The sequence below is a fragment of the Anopheles arabiensis genome, chromosome 3 (genome assembly GCF_016920715.1).
Source record: "Anopheles arabiensis isolate DONGOLA chromosome 3, AaraD3, whole genome shotgun sequence".
Classification (NCBI taxonomy): domain Eukaryota; kingdom Metazoa; phylum Arthropoda; class Insecta; order Diptera; family Culicidae; genus Anopheles; species Anopheles arabiensis.
The window spans coordinates 84042562-84061809 of NC_053518.1; the positions used below are offsets into that span (position 1 = coordinate 84042562).

The following is a 19248-nucleotide window of genomic DNA, read 5'->3' on the forward strand; positions in this document are numbered from 1 at the left end:
TCTCACGCTGCTTCCAATGCCAACCGAGGAATACTGATCCGAAATATGTTTAGATTTCTGAAAGGACAGCTTTTTGTAAAAAATATTGTATGGGATGATAACAGCATAATTGCCGATAATCTGCAAATCTACTGAAGAAAAGAGAAGTAACGTGAAATGTATTATTAAGACAAGAATGGAACATAATAAAAACATTACAGGAAATTTTTAAAATTAAATTCGAATGTCATGGTATCATATTCTTGCGTTGATCGAGCACGAGTTAGACGGATGGTAAATCATCGTTATTAGCCTTTCTCAACTATTTGAAAGTCGCAGAGGTTTAACGATAAGAGATTAGAAAATCACAAGACAATGTATTTACATGTTTATGTTAACAAAAAAACAACTAATCATTATGATCATTGTTTTTAGTTTCATTACGTGCCTTCCAAGCGTCAGGAAATGGAAAACTTTTGAAATTGTTGTGCAAGATATGTCGGTAATAAATGGAAATACTGCATTGCTTTTAGGACCAAATTAATTGAATTTCGAGAACGTGAAGTACTACACACAGCATAAAATTCCCAAATTGTTAAGAAATAATTTCCATACACAGGTGTCACTTTTCTGGAGACATCCACACTAGTGATGGGTAAAGTTGGCAAAAATCGGGAGTCGACTCCGAACCGACTCCGATAAATTCGGAATCGACTCCGGAAGGTAGGTCCGCGCTGCAATATCCGGAGTCGTTCGGAATCGTCCGGAGTCGTACGGAGTCGCCCGGAGTCGCCCGGAGTCGTTCGGAGTCGTTCGGAGTCATTCGGAGTCGTTCGGAGCCGTCCGGAATCGTCCGGAGTCGTCCGGAGTCGCCCGGAGTCGGAGTCATCCGGAGTCGTTCGGAGTCGTTCGGAGTCGTTCGGAGTCGTCCGGAGTCGTTCGGAGTCGGAGTCGTTCGGAGTCGTTCGGAGTCGTAACGCAAAGCGTTTTATTTCGATGAACTAACTTAGTAATTATTGAAAACATCAAAAAGAAGGATTTAAACAGATAGATTCTTATTCCGTTCATTCTTAGCTTTAGAGCTTGGCGAATATACTAAGGTGAATGTAATGTAACCATGCAAAATCACGGAAAGTATTTTCAGCTTCAGAATCGCAAAGGATTTGCTCGTTTAATTTGTGAAACTTTGTTCGTTAGGCTTGGATTGTACTTGAATTTAAAACGATTTATATATCGTATCGTGTCGCACCTATGAAGTACATGCTAATACTAAGTAACATTGTAATGGTAATGATATGGCTGGATTCAATTGATGTGATACTGATTCTGAACATTATACATTACTATAAAAACTTTGCGTTATGATCTAACAATGTTTATCTGTCATGTAACAAAGGTGTCTAAACTCCTGCGTAATATCGCTAACGTCCAACATTTATCCTCAAATAGATGGATTGTCCGAGACAATGACTATGGAACAAAGATGTGATTATAAATATATATGTCTAGATTTGAACCTGAAATAGACGCCTTATAATGCTACTTGTTCTAAAAAAAGCATAAAGGAAACGAAAGAAAAATTACGCTTTCAAGTAACCCTAGTCCGTGTTCTTACTTACATTGCAAACGTTGGTTTGTGTCTACACATCCAAAATCTGTCGGCACAGTGTTACCCCCGTCACGGCTTCACATCCGGTATGAACACATCCGGATTCGCGATGTACTTCCCATTGTGCACGACGATCACGTTCATATTGGCGTTGCACTTGAGCCGCGGCAGCAGCTTGGGCGTGACGAAAAAGTACTGCGACTGTCCGGTGCGGCACGTTTCCTCCACCAGCATGTTGAACACCTTCCGCTCGTTCGTCGGATCCATACCCTGGTTGATCTCGTCGACACACCGGAACGGTACCTGCGTCATGTGCTGCAGCGAGAGGGTGTAGATCGCGATGGCCACCGCACGCTCCCCCCCGGACTGTAGCTTCCGATCGAGCGCGCTAAGCTTCTCCTCGTTGCGATACTTCACGTAGATGCGGATGCCGTACTCGTCGTAATCGCGCTGCAGAAAAAAAGCAAATTTGCATTTAATAAACACGAAATAACATTTCAATGTCGAAACATGTTGACCTCTCTCTTACCTCTCCCTGCCGGATCAGCTCCACCTCCCCGGCGAAGCCCATCGAGCTCATGAAATGGGAAAACTTCGCGTTAATGCACTGCACCACGCTCTGTATCTCGGGGTACCAGCGGTCGTGCAGTTCCGCCATCTGCTGCTCCAAAGTGGCCACCGTCTGCTCGGAACAGGCCACGCCCGCCCGCAACTGCTCCAGCTGACGCTTCTTCTGGGCGTACTCGTCGGCGACCGACTCGTTCGCCTGCGGTAGACACTCGAACCGGACGCGCAGCTCCTCCAGATGCGCATCGACCAGCTCGATCGTGTCGGGCAGTTCGGTAAACTCTTTCCTGTACGGGAAGTCCGGCTTGTCCGGCGTTTTGTTTGCGCACAGTGCCCGCGCCGTGCTGTTTTTGTCGGACGATTTTGCCTTCACCTCGGCCAGCTTTTTCTCCACGTTGGCCAGCGTCTTCTTAGCCGACTGGTAGGCGTCCTCCAGCAGCCGAAAGTTTGCCTCCCGATCGTTGTTTCGCTCCTCGAACAGGCGTATCCGCTGCTCGAGCAGATCGTGCTCCCGGCTGGCGGCTGCGTACCGCTCCAGCGCCGCCACCTTCCGCCGCTGCTGGTCTAGCAGCTGCTCGATGATGGTGTGGCACGACCGCTCAAACTTGACCTTCTCCTCGTCCACGTTCACCAGCCGGGCGGTCAGCTCCTTACACTTTTGCTCCTGCCGCTTCACCTTCATCTTCGTCTGCTGGTACTTGGACAGCTGCTCCTGCAGGTCGCGCTTCTGCTCGCGCAGCTCCGCGCAGCGCTCCTGCAGCTCCTTGATGCTGTTCTCGATCTGGCCCCGCTGGTTGCGGATCTTGTCACACTCGCGCACGAGCCGCTGGTGCTCCTGGCGCTTCTGCGCCAGCAGCGCGTGGTCCGTCGAGCGGTTCAGCAGGTTCAGCGTGCGCAGCGCATCGCTGCGCGTTGATTTTTCGCCCGTGTAGCGCGATTTCGACACCTGGAAGCGGTGCGACGGCGTGAAGAACAGCCCGATCTCGTCCGGCAGGGCGGACACGTACTTGGCCGAGTCGGCCCCACCGACCGGTATGTTGTGGAGCCCGTACAGCTTGCACAGCCCGTTCAGCACCGGGTACGGGCCCTGCACCATATCGATCAGGTAGGTGTGGAAGCCGAAGCGCTTCAGACTGCCGATCGGATGCCGGGCGGTGTAGTGCAGCTTGTCCGCCGGATCGCTCTGGATCGCGTTCACACCGTCGATCCGCAGCTCTTCGCGCGTTTTGCGCAGAAACAGATTCATGTCCTGCGTGCTTTCGCACGTAAACGCGATCAGGTCGCGCACGCCGATCGTATTCTCCAGAAACTGCACATTCTCCAGCGCCGGCACATTCAGCTCCAGTATCATCGGCTCGTAGATCTTCCCCTGGAAGAGGTGCTTGTGCTCGCGCAACCACAGCACCGCCTTGTACGTGCCCTCGAAGCGTGTCTGCAGGATGCGCAGCTTGTTGTTGGCCACGTTTTCGATCGTTTCGATGCTGCGCTCGATGCTCATCATCTCCGGTTTTAGCTCCGTGTCGATCTTTTGATTCAGCTCCTGCCGGCGCCCCATCAGCAGATCGTTATCGGCCCGAATTTTGGCCTCCTTCCCATCCAGCACGGAAATCTCCTGCCGCACCTGGTCCTCCGACCCGAGCGCGGTCGCCGAATCGGCACAGTCCTGCACGAAGGCGGCCAGCATGACCTTGGCCTCGTCCAGCTCGGTCTTGCGCTCGTCTGCCTTGGCGAGTGCGTCCATCAGCTCGCGCTTCTGCTTGCTGATGGCATCTTCCAGCCGTTCCGTCTTTTCCTCCAGACTGTTGATTTCGTCCGTGCTGCGCTGGCCGATCGCTACCTGTTTCGCTTTCGACGTTTCCAGCTCCTTCTTGCGGGCCAGTATTGCTTCCATTTCCTGCTTAAACTGATTGTACTGCTGTTCCTTCTCTTCGGTGCATCTATAAATGTGGTGGGCAAACGATGGAATCGGTGAGAAAACTAATGTTACGGAAGGTGGGCTGCTGATGACTCACTTCTTTGCCAGCTTTAGGTCCTTCAGCGTTGCCGAGTACAGCAAAAACAGCTCCTCGTACTCTAACCAAGCCTTCCGGGCCATACACACGTGAATCTGCTGCTGGAACTCTTCGCGTGCCCGCATCGACTGCAGCTGTGCCTCCAGGGCCTCCAGCCGGGCTTCCAGTTCGCGCACCCGGGCAGTACCTTCCGCGCCCTGGTTGGTGCTCTTTTCCTGCAGCGAACGCTTCTCCTTCAGCTCCTCGAACCATTGCTGCACCTCGGGCGTACACACGGACGACTGCGTATTGAGCAGCAGTTCGCGCGGATTCATCTTGGTAAAGTCCTGCACCCGGTCCTGCGGGAGAAACTGACACAGATTGTCCACCTGAATGTTGAAGGCGCGGATCTGCTGCAGGTACGCCTGCTGGGACACGGTTTGGTTGTCGATCACGAACGTGCTCTTGGCGCTGTGATCGAACGACCGGCTAAACCACCGGACGGCTCGCTCGTTGTTGCGGTAGATCGAAATCCGGATCGTGGCGCTGTCCTTCCCGTTCTTGATGTAGCTGTCGATCTGCAATGGGAAAAGCACATACATAAACAAGCTTTCACGTGCCTTACGCTGGCTATATATATTACGTTATCACATCTGGAGAGCAGCTTGCAGTTGCCACCCATCCCGAGCACGATGCCGGCCACAATGGCTGATTTGCCGGTTCCGTTTGGGCCAAGAATTATGTTCAAATACTCCTCCGGGTACAGCACCACCGAATCGTAAGTGCTGAAAAGGATTATAAAGATTAGAGCACACACTTTCGAAGCAATTACAGCAGCCATTCCAGAAGATAAACATACACAAAGTTCTGCAACGACACGGACGCTATCTTCCCTACGATCGATGTAGACATGGTGGACTGTTGGTTTGAACGCACTGAGAGTTTTGCGGTTCAAGTAGCAATTCAATGGCAAAATAACACAAACTATGATCAACACACAATCTTTACTTTTTCGTTATTTTTCGCGCGTTGGTTGCGGCTTTGAAATTTTTGTTCCAGTAAAAAAAACGTCAACAAGCAAATGACAGCTGTAGGCAGTGTGGCCAGATTATTTTGGCACATTTCGGTAGGAGCACCAACATTTTAATTGTAGTTTTCGGTAGGTTAAAACTCGAAACTCAGTAACAAAAAATAATATGCATCCTTCATCTAGGATATGAATAAGATTTGGTTCAGTGGTTACACAAACGAAGGTTTTTATGAAGTGTTGATCTGAAAATTGTATCAGGAATTCTAAGCCAAAGAAGAACTAAGATGCACATTTTCTTCTCTGTGGAGGCAAGTTCTTTTTTTCGGGGCTCCAAGCGACCGCATAGGGTCGCTACAGTGCTTCATTGGATACTATTTTATCAAACGTGTTGTCATTTGATTTTCGCTGGATTTGTTTATTTGGTTGAGTTTTAGAATTCAATGATTAAAAAAATGAGATTAATTCCTTCAAAGCCTAGATATACATGCATAGCTATTTCTGGTCACTCTGGCTGTAGCTTAACATTGAACTACCCAATGAACGAAACGGCTTATTCAGTGGTGTTTACACTGCGCTAATACATGAGTGAGAAAGCTTTGCTGTTCACATCTCACCGAGATGCAATAATTGTTTGTTTTCTTTTGTTTCATGAGTGTTTTTATGCAGAAAACTGCACGTAAAGTATAACTTGTGATAAAATAAGTAAAAAAGATTTCAATTTTAACGGTATACACAGCAAACAATGACTATGTACATAAATAAAATAATAAATGTTTTAATAAATGTTTTACGTATTGTAAAAATAAATGAACATGCTAAAAGTATCCAAGTGCCTCAAATCCATCAAACGACCACTAAACGGGCTCTTAATGGCTTAAACTCTCTACCTAAACGGAATATAGAAAGACTTCGTTTAGCAGACGGTGAACGACTGATGCATTCTAGAGATAGTGAAAAAAGCTATTGGCGCCATCTGTTGGTGAGATACCCAACCATTTATAGCATGCTGTTTGGGTCCGCTAATAATCGCTATCGGGTTATCCGTAATCACGGATTAACGGAAAAACAGTAACACCACACCACACATTTCAAAATAGCAGTTATTTTATAGCACAGTTAAGTTTCTTCTGTATAAAATATTCAACGATGGTTGAAGACATGCTTAAATCAAAATTAAATGAAAACTCAAACCATCATCATCATCATTTCATATTTGTGCTCGTTGCTGCTATAATTGTTATTTCCGTTAAAAACAAATCCGAAAAAATCTTTGTCTACGATAGGCTTGGAACTCTCCGTATGTGAGAGTTGTGTCCGTTTATGTTTTGAATTAAAAATGGGCATGTTGTTAAGTCATGTATTGTACGGTATTAATACCTGAGGTCAATTGACCATTATCAATGGTAAGATAGGATTCAGAATCAATTTTCCCGTAACTTTCGCTGCAGATTTCAGAGCACAAATGAGTTATTTATTAACACATGAATTATACTTTAAAACCATTAATCAAGTGTCCCATGTTTCGTTGTGCAAAAATACATCACACCTTTAAAGTATTTTATCATTAAACCAAATATGTATTGCTCTGAACAGTTAAAAGTTGGTTTTTACATAATGAGTAAAAATAAATGTTGCATAACTTTACATTGTAATATAAACGCAAAATCTACAAAAAATATCTAATAATTTTTCATTTATCGCATTTGTTATTTCCCATTTCGTACCAACAATCAATTCAATATACCCTCCAAAAAAAAGGAAGAAATTCAACGTTCCAGAAAATTTCCTTCCCTAGTCTCATACATGCGCCAGCCATGCGAGCAATTGGACTCGTCATCGTCATTCTCATCGTTTGTTGGAGACGTTATTAGATTAGGTACCGGCTTGTGTAGCCGATGTCGGTCGGTTTTCACATCAACAGTGCAGACCCCTGAGAGCACACGGGGGAAGCCGGAAAAAAGGATATGTTTGTGTACGATCGAAATTGGATTATCCTTCACTTTCCATTTTCTCACCCACACTAGGATGCGTCTTGGACGAAAAGGCACCAAAAACCTGTGCACAAACACACACATATAAACTCAGCACAGCATGCAGAGACTGCCATTTGGCGGTAACCGAAAAACGTTCCAACTAAAGCTGTTTGTGGAAAGGATTAGAACGGATCGCTCGTCCTCGAGAGCAAGGTTAATCCTTACGTCCTCGACCGATCCCACCATAAGGAGCGTGAAATTTCTTCCATTCCATTGGTGTGTGTTTTGCATTTCTTTTCTATTGCAGCCTAAGTACTTGCTCACTTTCTTCCAGACCGGCAAGGGCTTTGTTGGCGAGGCTGCAGTGAGGCGTAATAATTTTCGAACCAAGCGTAGAGCCGTGCAAGGATGCTCGCCAGTGTTACCCATCTCCCAATGCCCAATTGCCGAAGAGTGGTGCCGATGATCCAATTAGTTATTCTCCGGTAGTTAGCGCTAATGATGCAGGCCGTTCGGATGGGAATATTCTCAGCACCATCGCTCGACGCGGGTTTTCGGCTGCGAACGTTTCGGACCTGCTTCCGGGGCATCCAGCATTGAGAGAAGCGATATGATACGTGTATGTATCGCTGGGCAATAATTTGCATTCATAAGCCCATTTTATGGTTGCCTTCGGTGGGTAAAGCTCCTTGGCACGATAAAGCAATGCAACCGAGCGCGACTAATGATAATCCTCATAATTTGATTATGATATCGTTACATCTTGCAGCACCGCCGGGACACATGCAAATACCGACCCGCACCCGGGCCGGGGAGTAAACGGAGGGTCTGACTGCGAGATAAGCGCGGTCGCGAGACCGCTGATGGGATTATGTATGCATTTTAGCAGCGCATCGCGATCCGTGCCAGGCGGTTCGGTCCGTCCCATGGGAAAAAAGTGGCGCTAAGAAATCGCGCGCCTTTGTGTCGATGGCACCGAGCGACACTTGCTTCAACCCGCAATATGCCGCAATATGTGGTGATACGGGGTTTTGCGGAATAAATTACCAATACCTAATGAGGGAGAGCCGCACGCGCACCCACCGATACGGTCGCTTAAGTACGCGCGGTAAGTATCATAATGTTTAGTCTTTCGCGTGCATCGGTTAAGCAGGTTGGGTGGGTGTGGTTGTCACTGGGTTGATTGCTGTTACTTATAGGTTCAGGCGACAGTTAATCGTTTTGTAAGGTGATAAGTGAAACAGAGCATTGCATAAGTGGATCATAATGGTAACCTTCTATCTTTCAAATAGACTAGCCTGGTTTATTAATTACTCCAAGGTATGAAATCAAAATGTAGCAATATCTGTGAGTAGATTTAAGGTCTTTAAAACCATTTTAAAAGACTCGGAATAAAACGAAAAAGATTAGAATTATAAAAAAATATCATGAAAAAGAAAATATAAAGTGACTAAAAAAGAAAAATAATACATAAAGACAAAATATCAAAATAAAGCATGAAAAGCACAAAGTAATTTGTTGAATAAAATTACAAAACAGTGCTACTCAAACATAGAACCAAATAAAAATCGTAACATACTAGCTGCAGTGATGGCAAAGCTGGCAAAAAAAGAACAGGAGTCAACCCCTGTTATGCTCCAAAATTATTGGAACCAGCTCCGGAATCATCAGGAGTCAATTACCATCTTTCAGAATAGTCCATTCCGGACTCCACAGGAATTTATCCAACCCGCCGGATTCAAAATCATCCGGAACGCGTCTAAGTCAGTGTGGGAGGTTCTAATGCAAACCAGAGCTGCCATTTAGGCATCAAAGAGCTACAACTGATGAGTCTTCATTTGCTGATCACTGGCCAGATCTCAAACCCATTTTACAGGCCGCCTTCTGTCTGTCTTCGACTTCGCCTAGCTTCGGATGGTTCAACTAGACTCCAAACTCCGAATGACTTCGTCTCGGGCTGTCTGAGGTTACAGACGGCCTCGGTGCAATAATAACAATAACTCGCTAAATAGCTGTGTTAGGAAATTCAATATATCCTCAGGTATCTAGCGAGTAGATGATGCACCTGCTGCTATAACAACCCAAGGATTCAAATACGGGTTAAAGGTCAGTTTATAAGGGCCATATAAGGTTCAAAGGTTAGGATTAATATATCGAAACATAAACCAGACAACTCTAATTCTAATTCATTCTTATGAGACTTTCTTAAAAATGTCATCCAACTTTTTAGATTGAGTGCTAGGTTGAAGGAAGCAGAAAGTAACAATGATAACTCCATATGTTATATTCATCATATTCGATGTACACTGAAGAGCATCTTAGAATTTGTCTGACTCTGGCAATTTGTGCTCCTTGACTTAAGTCTCTTAAGGTAAACTTCTTATAATATTTTCCATTATTTAATACACACTTACATGCTCCTTCCCCAGTCATAGTGGAAACAACACAAAAGCCCTTAGCCAACAATTTGGCCCGCTCAACCCAATTTCCTTCCCATTTATGATAGAAAAAAAAAACTTAACCACCACATGAAAGGTCCTGCTTTGCTTAACCGCACACGCGGCGTGTTCACAATAATAATTTCTACCATTGCCTTATTACCATTCCTAATTGAGTCTCTATTACATCGACACCCGGAAGGCAAACACCCTGTGCCATTGCCAAGTGCCACCGAGCGTGTTGGTAAGCGTGTAGTACAAAACCACAAATGCGATGATCGTCGACGCTCGGGCAGGAAAGAGAAAGACGGTGCATGAGTGTGTTCGCTACCTGGAAAATAGTTTTCCACGAAGAATTGTGTGTAAAAAAGTATCCTTCGCGTAACGTATGCATGAGAGGGATATGTTTTCCGCCCGAAAAGTGAACCCCAGCCTCAAGAGTTTTCAGAAAAATAAAACACACACACACCCGCCAACTTCTTTTGCCCTCCGGTAGTCAACTTTGTTGGTAAATGCGTGGTGGAAAAGCGAATACGAAAAAGTAAACCGAAAGCCGTGTGTTTTTTCTTCGCCAGTGTGTGCGACATGTGTTGCGTTCATTTGCGTGTAAAATGCTTATCAACAAACAAACGCATTCGGAAGAGCGAAGAGCTGGTTGGAGGTGTCGTTTTAATATTGTAACGATCTTGCAGCGTGCACACACGGCGCTGCCCAGAAGGTGCATACGGTTGTGTACCGGCTTCACGGATGCTGCTGTTATATGCTTCTCGCACCGAGCGGGGAAACAAACGAGAAAACAGGAAGACTGTTTTTTACTACCACCCCCGTGGGTAACTTACACCAAAAACACATGAAAAAACAGAACAGAAATTACATGTTACACAACCATGCAAAGTGTAGGCGTATAAAATGTGTGGTGTGGTGTTTCTCGAAACCGTGCTACCGCGACCATTTGTCCACACTATGATTTACTCCAATCGATAATCACTACCTATCCGCCCAGGCTAAGGGGATGAATAATGGTGTGGTGGGTTTTCGGAAAGCCAACAAGATCAATCTAGCACCGAACCGAATCCGTCACCAAACAAAACCGTCACCGTTGAAAGTGACACCCAATGATGGTGATGGTGATGAACGGCAAGTCGTCAAACGAAGGAGCGCGCCCACCCGCCACCAGGGAATCGGTGACGGCGTTTGCCTTCGGGCAAACCGAAAAAAAGTGGCCAGTTGTGTGGGTTTGGGTATTGGGTCGGCTGTGGTTTAGTTTAATTCTTGCGGCTCCTGCTGGTTAAAGCGAGCATAGACAGGTTGGACGAAAAAAAAGCACACACACACACACACACACACGCCCTTCCCTGAGACGCCCGGTCACGTACGCCTTTCGGGCATCGAACGTATCCTGCTGGGTGACGAACGTTCGGTGCTCCGGCGAGCGTATTCTGCTCACGCCTTCGCCGCTGACTTTAACTTCCACACAGAAGTCGGTTCACGCGCCCACTAATTGGCGATGATGAGTACGTGGGATAGGGTACTACGGAGCAGCGAAAATAAATATAAAGTTTATTTTAGGTTTTCCGGAAGTGTGTGTGTGTGTCTGATGTAAGAGAACAAACTAAGGACCTGCTGCGATTGTTAATTGCAAGTGAGTGTATCAAGTTATTATTCTGAATTTACATGCAAAAAGGAGTAAGAGGAGAGAAGCAATCATTGAAATGAAACATAAAATCATTAATTTTGGGGAGTAGAACATAAAGTCAGTAGACATATGTGTTATGGTTTTATTAAACCGTGAGCTCATATGTAGAATGAGTTGACTTCTTCTTACACAATGAATTCTGAACTAAACTAAAACTAAAACTGAACTAAAATCTCAAATCTTCAGCAAAAAGTGGTGGAACCACGGAATTGGACCCATCCGGAGCCGATTCCGGAGATGACTTCGGAGCCAGTTCCGGAACCGGCTCTGGAGCAGATTCCGGAGTCGGCTCCGGAATTTGATTCCACGCTCGGAATTGGTTCCTCCATCAGAATCGGTTTCAGAGTCGGATTTAACCTCATAACCACAAGAATCGCAATTTGCTCCGGTTTACGGAATCAGAATTGACCCCACAAATGGAATTAGCTCCGACATTGGAATTAGTTCTTGAATTGAAATAAGAAGCGAAATCAGTCGGGGAATCTCCATGATAATGGATCGTTTACTAGTGAATTTTGTTTTTTCAGATATGAATACGTAGCATTTTGGAGCCAATACGTAGCAATCCGGAGCGTAGGTTCCGGAGTCGATTTCGATTCCGAAATCGATTCCAATTTCGGAGCCGATTTCGATTCCAGAATCGATTCCAGAAACTGATTCCGGACCTAGTATACAGAATCGATTTTAAAAAAAAAACTTCTGAGCTGGCCGGATCGATTTCCATCACTAGTGTTTACATTTGAGTTTTCATAAATATGTTTGCTATTATTTATGATTTAAACCCACTTTATGACTCCTACAGCTTGTGTATGCCTTCAAAACTTGAAATCCTCTCTATTTTCGCTCGATTTTCATTCCGAGATTCTTTTGAAACAGTAACAGTATTGTTCAGTAGCAGTAGCAGTAGGTTGCAACATAAATATCCCAGTTCAAATTCTTAATGATTTTAGGGTTTACTTATTGTTAGTTATTAAACAGTATTATTTTCGGAATATATTATCAAAGCTCTTCAAATCTGCTGAATAGTAAAATATTTATCAAAATGAAATGAAAACACCTTCTGAAATATTCCAAACCGTTGAATTTCGCCAAATATTTCTTCTCTCGAAAATTAGAACTAAGGTATTATGTCTTTAATTATCCTCAAATGAGACAAGCTAGAGATAAGAGTTGAAGGTTCAATCTTGATGATTTTATATGATATCGTACACCAACTATTAGTAAAGTGAACTGTTAGTGTGCATAATATTACAAACAATTTATTTTCAGCTTCGTTTTGTATCCAAAACCACAAGAATCTTTGCGCAATTATTATATGTTTTCTAGCTTTTCTACATTTGAGGCAAATATCATACGACGATTGGTGTTTTATCGCAATAAAATGAACCAACCTACAAGCCCTCAATACACATCTGTTTAGGTTTATCTGTGTTTATGTTTTGTTGATACAATATGTAGATTTGTAGACACATAATTATTTGTATTTTAATGATTTTTTTTTTGTTAATAAGATAATTAAGCTGAACTGAACCAACTAAACACATAATGTTGAATTGTATATAATATTGTTTGATAGGAATTGTGCTGGTTATATCTAGCACATCTTCAGATATAGGCAGTTAGATAAAGGAATTTTGTGATATAATCTTATTTCATAGCAAAATTACTATTATTTCTAGTGTGTGAAGTGGGAGTTTGAATAATATGTCCAAATGGTATTGTAAGCGTGGATCTGATATGATCTGAATCTGAAAAAATACACATTTTTCAAAAATACAGGTTTGCCTCTTAGGTTAAACCAAATAAGCCTAAGGTGCTCACAAAAAACAAAGATTTCAAAGGAATATCATTCACTAACTGTCAAATTAACAGCCAAACACTACAAAAAAACACACTAAAATCAATTCAAACTCCCCGCAAACTGCTCCGTTAACCATCTCGACACTTCACGCTCCACTCGGACGCTCGTTTGTCATTCGCAGCAGATCGAAGATAAATGTTTTATTTCGCGCATATTTAACTTGTCCGAAACATTCACACAAAAGCTCCCATTTAGTCCGCATCGAGCCCAACTTGTCTCAATTATGTCGTTCGCTTAGCACAAAACCCAGCTATCATAGCCTCCCAGCACGTATAATTAAGTGTAGTTTTTGGCGAATTGAAGAGCAAAACCATCGTGCCGGGATGAGGCGCCTTGCGAGAAGATTGCATCCCGCGCGAGGAAGCATCTCAACGTCCACCGTACGCGGCGTTCCGGCGCAATCCTTGCAGCAGCAGCTACTTGTTCATAATCCCCATGCTTGCTGGCAGGTTTGGGCAGATTCGATTAAATGTTGTTGCTTCAAAACGGAACAGAAAGGATTAAGCATCTGGGAATGGTTTCCATTTCATCGACAACAAAGATTATCAACAACCTGTGTGCGAGGTTCACCACCCGAAGGGAAATGATTATTTTCTTTCGGTGATAATTTGGCTTTAATACCATTGTCATTAGGCGGAAAGGGGGGGGGGGCAACATGCGTCCGCCTCCGAGCCGTTTTGGTGCGTACAGCTTCAGCCCTAATGGTGAGGATCATTGGTGATCTAATTTGAGCAGTAGTTTCCAGCCAAAGCCACCATTTCGCTGTCATTCGCTTGATCGCGGTACGAATTTGGCTGTCCCGCCGGTGGAGGTGCGTTAGCGTGGACAGCGAAACAAACCAAAAAAAGATAAATTGTTAGCTCATGAGGAACGATTGTCTCATTATTGTTATTATGGCTCAATTGCTGTAATTGAAATTAGGACTTTGATATCTTTGTTCGGGGAGAGGTGGATTTCCTTTGCTCGACTTCTACCTTTCCTCTACGCAGGAGGTTTTTCTCCGCTTTGCTCAAACTCAACTCGTAATGTCAATTCGTCCTTACTGCAAATGAGTGAAAAATTGCTTTTCCATAGCCAGAGCGGCCGCACGCTGTTCCGTATCGCATTGGTAGTTCATTATTTTGCTCACAAAATGGTAAGTACGCAGCCGACAGAGACACTAGAAAATGCGTCACACCGTGAAACGAACGTGCCAAGCTGGTGAATAAAAAACAGGGAACCGTAAAATAAACACATCAAAACACAAATAAGTTTGCTGCCTTCCCCTATAGAGGGGGTAAAGAAACTCTCCCCGGAAAAGTAAATCTAAAAACACTCGATGTCCCGGAGGTGGATAGGGGCAGGATTGGATGTTTTATCTGCTTCTCCCCCTTGCTTTACTGTTCGCTTCGTCCTTCTCGCACCAGAGATTTTAAAGGGACAAGCACTTTTCCACTTTTGAACGCGAGGGTGACATACCTAAAACTGTGAAACCAAACTATTTAATACGCTATTACACCCTCAATTTGGGATTCAATTAATGCTCACGACGCATTCAGTTGTAATGGTCGTGAGCATGGCGGTTCTTTGCGCTGTTCGGTGTTTGATGGGAGTTGTATTTAATCCACCCATCTTAAAGAGAAGCAATTCATCCTGGTGGTTACCAGGCGACAAATTGCAATAACATATACAGATGTGTAATGAGCATATTGAGGTTGGAACGTTGAGAAAGAAATAAGACTTTCATAATGTGTAAGTAAGTAAGAAAGAAAAGAAATACAAATGTCAAGTAAAGGTAAGAAATATTTTCAAATAAAGAGAAAACGTAGAAAAGTTGACACCGAAAAACATAACATGGAAAGTCATAAATATGATTTAAATATAATTAAATATCAAACCAAAACAAAGATTATAATAGTATATTCTCAAATAATAATCACATATTTTTAGATTAATAAGTAAACCACACAAAAAAAAACATACAAGCCTAATAATTCCAAAACTACCAAAATTGAAAACAAAACAGTTAATTATAACTTGACTTTCGATTCATACTATTATCTGTTCCTTGTAGTTTAACACAATGTTGCATTTTCAAACCTAATAATAAAATTGTTTAATTTATACAAACGCATCCAAGAAGTGTCACACCGGTGAAAAAAATAAAACGGAACCGTAACAAAGCACATTGGACGACAACAACAGCGATCAGCAGCAGACATTCAGCAGAACACTACCGAGCGCATCACCGGAAACGCTTTTCCACGGAACAGGTCGTTGTCGCTTACGGTAACCCACACGCCGTTTTCCGCCTTTATTCCCTTTGATGAAGGATTAAATGTCCCTTTTCATGAACCTGTAGGGGTGAATTTGACAACTTGTTTGAAAATCTGTGGACATATGAGCCCCTCGGCTGGCAGGGGCTGCGCTAATCGATCCTCCTGGGCGGATGCTATTTGCAGATGTGTCACATACCCGCCACTGCCACACGGCCCAAAGGCCCCCTTGTCGGGATAAGGCACGTGAAGCATAGATATCTGGTGCTTTAGGAGGTTTTTTTCGCCCCCTACCTTACTGTGGCCCTGCTGCTGCTGTTCCCGTTTGGGCGAATGTGTTCATTTGTTTGCCAAAAACCGATCGTCACATTCATTGGGGCGGTATGCATGAATGTGTGGCACGGTGCGCACCTTTTGCTGGTGACAATTGTTAATGCCCACAGGATGGTTTTTCCCTTTTTCTGTTCCCCGCAAGCTCGGCAGGTCAAGTGGCAGTGGCTGGCCTGGTCGCACTGTCAAGCTGGGCGATGAGCTGGGAGCTAGTGCCACCCGCACACCGACCAACTTTGAACGACATTCTAATGTGCTTTAATCATCATTAAAATCGCATTACCATGGCGATGAGCGCCACTCTTCCTGGTTTCTGCGGGGCGTGGGACAAAGTTTTGCGGCCGGTAGAGTTTTCCCCAGTACCCACATGCTTCTGCTCCCCCCTCTGCAGTGGGGAGGTTAATCAAGCGAAACTTTAAAGATGTAATAAAAAAGGAGCAGTAGAAATCACCTTTGGGTGTCGACAGTGTGTGACACACTTCATTACAGGGGATTTGTGATACATTTCATGCAATAAAATGGTACTGCCAATGATAAATCAAAGGAATATCATTGTTGCTAACCATGAAATAAATAAACATACTATAAATAAAATCAAATTGAAAACATAACAAACACTATGTTGAAAAATGCAACTAATCAGAAAATATAACGTTTACAGATAAAATAATAGTAAGCACATAAACTCATGAAGAAACATGAAAACATCGTTAGGGGTTTACTACATTAATAACCTATAAATAGATTCGTTTGCTTTAGTTGAGATTTTTTTTTTTTTTGTAACAATATTTGTTGATAATTTCAATGTTCAAAATATTTTTTGTCGTTTAATATTATTTTTCCATCTTTTTTGGCAATGCATGGTTTTGATGGCGAATTTATTTATTTGTTTGATTTATGTTCATTTACGGATTTATTGATGTATTGATTCATTTAATTATTGATTTATATATTTATTTTTTTATGCATAAATTTATTTATTGACTTATCTTTGCATCATTTTATTTATCTGTAGTTTATTAAGTTATTTATATATTTATTAATTTTTTTTATTTAATTTTTTATATATTTATTTATTTAAATAGTTATTTATTTGTTTGTTGATTTGTTGAGTTATAAGTTGATTTATATATTTATTTGTTCATTCATTTATTTATTTGTTTATTCATTTTTCTTTAACTAATCCTAATTCGATCAGCCAGATTGTGTTCCATTGACTATAACAGACAATAATTCGAAAATTCAATGTTTAGGCTACACAGCGGAGGAATAAAACTTCCATTTTCAATGTTTTTAGTACTTTTTGAGGATGCCGTTGGAGCAGTTCCTCAAAGGTGAAAAACCATGGTACAATCGTCCATTCATACGACTCAATTACATGTCCCATCATGGATTCAAGCATCATTTGGACCATCCCCCGTTACAAGAACTGACTATTCGACCGTGTGGTACTGAATAATTTCCGAAAGCATATGTAGGTGGCCGGTATGTCCGCTTAGGACATTATTCCAAATAGAAGAACAAGATATTCAAAGTGTGTCAAATAGGCCCTTTCGGTTTTTTTCTTCATATTTAAATATTGGAGCAGAGTTCCCCGCTAAAACACACTTTTTGTTACAAAAATTACCATGTTCGGTGGTAACAATTACAATGTTACATCCATCGTAGCAAAAGTCTTAGTTGTGGAAAAGAAAGCCAAAGGATCCACCAAAGTAAAATAAATTATTGACGACAACTCAACACCTATACTAAAAACGGACTTCATAGTAATTCAAAAACAATATAAAAATAGATTAACTCAAAGGTGCTTCATATTTTACGCCCCGCACTGTAAATGGGGGCGTTTGTGGAGTTGCACTTTATGACTTTTTAATATGAGAAAATTACAGATTGTTTTCGGTAACGTAACAACGGGAAAGCAGCACCGCAGGGTATTGTGATCATTATCATAAATCACGATAAAAGCGAACAAAAATACATATACACTTCCAAAATCTAAACTAAAAAAAATCGTACAACACCGACCGTTACGGAAGGGCGTCAGGCGGCAGGCAGGGGAACTTCAGTTGGCAACGTCCGGCAACAACCGCGGGGGAAAACGAAAGAAAAATTCACATTTGAAATGTAAATTGAATCTTTGATCACTTCATTTCTTTTCGCTTCCCCATTCTTGTACCGTCGCGAAACCACTCTCCACCCCGGCTTGCTCATCGTCCTGAGATGCGTTGCTGAGACGTTTTGGGAGTGAAATCTTGTGCCTCAAATCAATAGATTTATCTGTTTTAAATTGATCAAAAATCAGAATCAGGGACCCTTCCTGAAGATAGGACGATGTTTATTTACTTTTGCTTTTATTTTCGTCTGATTGCAAGAATCTTTTTAGAACGACCTTCGGTAAGCGACGAACCGCAGCAGCAAGGGTGGATAAGCGTATCCTAAGAAGGACAGATCACAGATGGTGTTGAAAGGAGCGGAAAAACGCATGAGTTGTTGATAAAAGTTTGTAAACATTCGTCCTTCTTTAAAAGGGAAGCATTTTTTGTGTGTGTGCTTTAGTCCGTGTATGCCATTGTGCAACATATTCTAATTAATTGCCACCGATTAATGTCGCACCGCACGCAAAGCACTGTGCATGTCCCTCTGTCCCAAGTGGCACTAATCCTTTGAACACCACTTCACCATTATTAGCCCATATGGGTTTGTTTCCATTTTGCTGCACAACAAGCTGCCAAACATGCTCAACCCAAAGCAAAGGGGTCACACAGGGGTCGGGTTTTGGAAGAGATTAGGTCCCGTCCGGGTTTGTTTGCTCTTCCCGTTCGCTTCCACCCGCTTGCTTCATCGCTTTTGCAGCTTTCCGCAGCAAGCAAGCAAGCAAGGCTGGAATTAATACTGAATCAAATCCGCATCAGTGCATGCATCATCGGTGCGAGGCCCTTCAGTTTTGATGTGTTTGGGGAGGGGTTTTTTTCATTCGTTCATTATTACACTGAACTATCATTTCTGGCTGATTTTCTGGCTGTGCGGAGTGCGTTCGTGCGTTGCTGAGCTTCTGCACAAACAGTGCAGCTCATCCCGTGTTGGCACAGTGCGGCAATGTGATGTCCTCGAGCGATGGATCCTTTTTTAGCTGATGCTGCTGTTGCTGCTGAACCACTTCTTGTGTGTGAAGCCAGTGATCGTGTGTGTGTGTGTTCAGATTATGAGAATTTTCCGGCCCCGGTGTAGAACGGTGGAAATATTCAATCAAATTAAAATCATGTGTTTCTCGCGTTTCCAAGCCATCGGATTTGTGGAAGCACAATGTGCCACCGATGGCTGGGCCACTGTCCTAATCGCCCAAATGGATATGATTAGCTAATTGAATGAAATAATGTAATAAGGCGTTCATTATACGTTTTCGGGCACAAAATCTGATGGTTTCGATATAATTGCATCTTTGCAAAAGACAACTTATGCTGTGCTGGAGCTTTAATGGAAGCAAATCAATGGTTAGAAAGCAACCGAAAGAAGTTTAAA

General features: G+C 43.1%; 1 protein-coding gene across 3 annotated transcripts; it reads right to left on the minus strand.

Moving 5' to 3' along the window:
- Positions 1–1017: 1017 nt before the first annotated feature.
- Positions 1018–5208, minus strand: LOC120903417 (structural maintenance of chromosomes protein 5). Of its 3 annotated transcripts, none has more exons than XR_005739597.1 (5): positions 4790–4987; positions 4168–4724; positions 2118–4092; positions 1599–2038; positions 1018–1527 (listed from the first exon to the last, which is right to left on the minus strand). XR_005739597.1 is itself a non-coding variant. In XM_040312841.1 (5 exons), the coding sequence occupies exons 1-5, from the start codon at positions 5056–5058 to the stop codon at positions 1658–1660; spliced, it is 3108 nt and encodes a 1035-aa protein (XP_040168775.1). In that variant the 5' UTR covers positions 5059–5208; the 3' UTR covers positions 1018–1657. The 3 variants fall into 3 exon arrangements, 2 of the variants coding, with proteins under 2 accessions (XP_040168775.1, XP_040168773.1); XM_040312841.1 differs by adding an exon at positions 5006–5208 and having other exon boundaries at positions 1018–2038; positions 4790–4931; XM_040312839.1 differs by having other exon boundaries at positions 1018–2038.
- Positions 5209–19248: the final 14040 nt, after the last annotated feature.